Source organism: Mesitornis unicolor, unplaced genomic scaffold, assembly GCF_000695765.1.
Source record: "Mesitornis unicolor isolate BGI_N332 unplaced genomic scaffold, ASM69576v1 scaffold16806, whole genome shotgun sequence".
Lineage (NCBI taxonomy): Eukaryota > Metazoa > Chordata > Aves > Mesitornithiformes > Mesitornithidae > Mesitornis > Mesitornis unicolor.
The window spans coordinates 33,074-36,368 of NW_010190465.1; the positions used below are offsets into that span (position 1 = coordinate 33,074).

The following is a 3,295-nucleotide window of genomic DNA, read 5'->3' on the forward strand; positions in this document are numbered from 1 at the left end:
TGCCTTTCCTTTAACAGCTTCTGTTGCAAGTGTATACTGGTAACTGTTCTTCAGGTGGAAATGAAAACCACAGAGTTCAGAGCCATGCAAAAGTAGAGGTCATAGCTGCTCTGATGCTCTTTAGAGATCTTAACAGTGGAATCTGCATGCACAAAAGGACCGCACAGATGTGAAACAATGAGTGAGAAATGCAGAAGTGAAACTACTGCCTTAGTGGGCACCATGAAATTAAAAATTATTTACACAAAATTTGTACCAGTACCATGCATTCTGCAATAGAACCATATCAGAGAACATTAAATAAAGGTCATTAAAGACTTCTGGATGTGCAACACACAAGCGTTTGCCAAGAAGATGTAATTTCTACTTCAGCTTCCTTTGTGTATGCAGGCTTAGAATGCTGATGTTTCGCATTCAGTTGTAAGGACCAGAGAGTTTAAGGAGCTCTTTGGAGAATTACTTTGGTCCATTAATCTGCACCTTTGGAGGTTTTTTTTTGTTAGAAAGCTGCACCTTGGCAAGAAGCTCGGGAAAACCACTGTAGCCCAAGTTGTACATTGTGACAGGAAGGATGAGCTAACATTCTCCTGTCATTTGCACAAGCAGAAGAGCAGACAGCCTGCTTCTCAGCAGCGCCTTCTGCCTGCCCAAAACAGTTTCTGGCAAACTGATTTTCTTTTATTTCTGACAGGTTTCGGGTGAAGCAGCCACCTCCGCACACAGGACTGAGAGTGATGTACACACCAGGACCTGTAGGTTTCACAGAATATCTTTTGGGTTTTGCTAGACTCAGCTGACCTTTGGGCCATCTAGGGGCCCCTCTCACACCAGCTGCCTGGGAATAGAGCTGGCAGGGTACACGATTTGTTTTATTTGAAGTGATGCTGCCTTCCACTGTAGCTCAGCTGCCTTCAACCAAGCACACTGCATGCTCTAAGTCTCAGAGCCTGCACCAGAATGCAGAGGGATAAACATGTGAAGTTCAGTGGAAAGCAGCAGATTGAGCACTGAGGTTAGAGAGAGCTTTTTTGAAGCAAACAGGATATGCTACCACTGCCTCTGAATTTTCCCATAATTCAGGATATTGCTCATCCACCAAACGGTCCATGCATCAGAACTGTATCTCTTCCATTTAGAGAGAAGGATGTTGTGAGGGAGCATATCAAAGGCCTTACTGAAATCCATATAGATGGCTGGAACAATTTCCAGTCTATTTTCCCCTCCACATATTGATCCCTTTTGTATCTTCCTTCTCTCACTACTTCTATGCTCTTTTTAAAATAGAATAGAATATTATATTTCAGTTGCAAGGGACCTACAGTGATTGTCTAGTCCAACTGCCTGACAACTTCAGGGTTGACCAAAAGCTAAAGCATGGTATTAGGGGCATTGTCCAAATGGCTCTTAAATACTTGCAGCCTTGGGATATCAACTACCTCTCTTTTTTATTCTCACCCAGCTGTCCTAGTTCACCCTTTCCCTCTAGAACCTAAAAGAAAATTTAAGGGGAAAAAATGCAAACACATGGTACTTTTCTTTCAAACTGTAATGTGAAGAGACAGTTTTGTACAGAGCTTTCCAGTGAAACATACTGGGTAACTGGCAAACACAATCCTGTGTGCTAGGCACTAAGTCTTTAATTTCATCAGTCAATGCAGGAAAAAACCAGCTCCAAGGACTGCTGGAAGGGTCTATGTATGAAACATGCACCTTATCTGTGTGTAATTCTGTCTCTCCTAGGTGGCTGCAGGCTTGCAGGTTGAGCTGGAGATAGAGATTTTTGCCATGGTAATAGGAGGGGAAGATACTGGTGGCCTCGAAGAAGTTTCCCATGATATTGAAATATTAACAGAAACAGAGACTCTTCTCCTGCCAGTGAGAGCAAATATCCTTTGTTGTCTTACTTCCAACACACACCATCTAGCATCAACCCTGGGGACCATCCACGTGTCAGGAGCCTTGGCACAGTTTCCAGTGCAGGAAATAGGAGGTAGCAAGCTTCACTATCCTTTTCAGAAACACACAAAAGGGCGTTTTCAAAAGCACAACAAATGAACAATTTAAGATTCTGACCCCAAAATCAACTCACATCAGAGTAACAAGGTTTTGGAACCCTGGGGAAAGGAAGAATGGAAAGCTCAGAAAGACATGGCTTTTAAAAATAAATAAAAATAATAGGAACTCTTTCCTACCACCCCCAATGGAAATGCTTTATAATATTTTTAAACCTATGGTAGCATCTCATGGTACAGCCTTATAAGCAACAAAAACATTTATCATCCTGGATACTAAACAGACAAGTGAGACAATCCCTGTGTCAGCCGAGTCACAAGCACAGAAGTGCATGAATGGTGTCAGAAATCAGCCCAGTGTGGGTTCAGTGTTTTTTTCAGTTGTTTAATTGAGGACAGAGGTAGAGCAAATGAAAACAGCAAACTCAAGAACTATTATTTCTCTTTCCCAAGTGCTCTAGAAACTATAATTATTTTTTAGATGAAATTACAAGCTCATTTTTTAAGGGCAAGTTCAGAAGAAAGGGTGAAGTTCTGTTTGACTTTTAATCCAATTTAAATGTAAAAGCCTAGGAGAAGAGGTCTTCTGGAAACCTATAAAAGAAATAGCAAGGCAAAGTGCATCCAAACACGCCAAAAACTCCACTCCTGGTAAGGGCCACCCTGACCAAAGAAAGGAGAACTTTAGGGTCCTCTGAGGATGACTAGAGTACTAGCTAACAGCAACTCCATTGAGGCTTTATATGCTCTGGAAGTGACATTGAAACGTCTCAAATTTACTTTATAGTTACCCAAAGTCTTTTATGCCCATCATTGCAAAGTTGAGCTAAGCAGGACTGGTGGCATAGCAGCAAAATCAGCTCCTGCTCTGTTCCTACTCACCCAGTCCTCAGACACACAATTGCAGAACAGCCTCCAAAACATGTGCCCTTCCCCAGTATTTTAGCAGGTCTTTAATATTTGAGCTTGTGATGAAAAGAGACTCTACTGCAGAGTCCAAATTTCACAGTTTATTTGAACAACATGTGCAGATACAGTGTGTCACTATTGCAGGTTCTATGGATACAATGGAGAATGCACTATTGCAGTTTTAAAAGCAAGACTACACTATGTACAACCACAAGACATTCACAAAATGCACTGTTGTAACTACAACAGTCACAAAATGCAGTGTTACAGCCCACAGGCAATTCACGACAGGCCGCAGACCACTGACAAAACTCACTGTCCATAAGGAATTATGTATTATGAATTACCCGGGTAACTACAGACCGGTCAGCCTC

General features: G+C 41.9%; 1 protein-coding gene across 1 annotated transcript in view; it reads left to right on the plus strand.

The window, feature by feature from the left end:
• The window catches only part of LOC104542191 (sperm-associated antigen 17-like), a gene marked incomplete at both ends in the record, with an annotated part of 32,781 nt that extends 30,791 nt beyond the window's left edge, over window positions 1–1,990 (plus strand). Inside the window, 2 exons of the mRNA XM_010186413.1 lie at window positions 692–752; window positions 1,741–1,990. Of these exons, the coding sequence (XP_010184715.1) occupies window positions 692–752; window positions 1,741–1,990 (311 nt within the window). The remainder of the gene's footprint in view (window positions 1–691; window positions 753–1,740) is intronic.
• Between the last annotated feature and the right edge of the window lie 1,305 nt (window positions 1,991–3,295).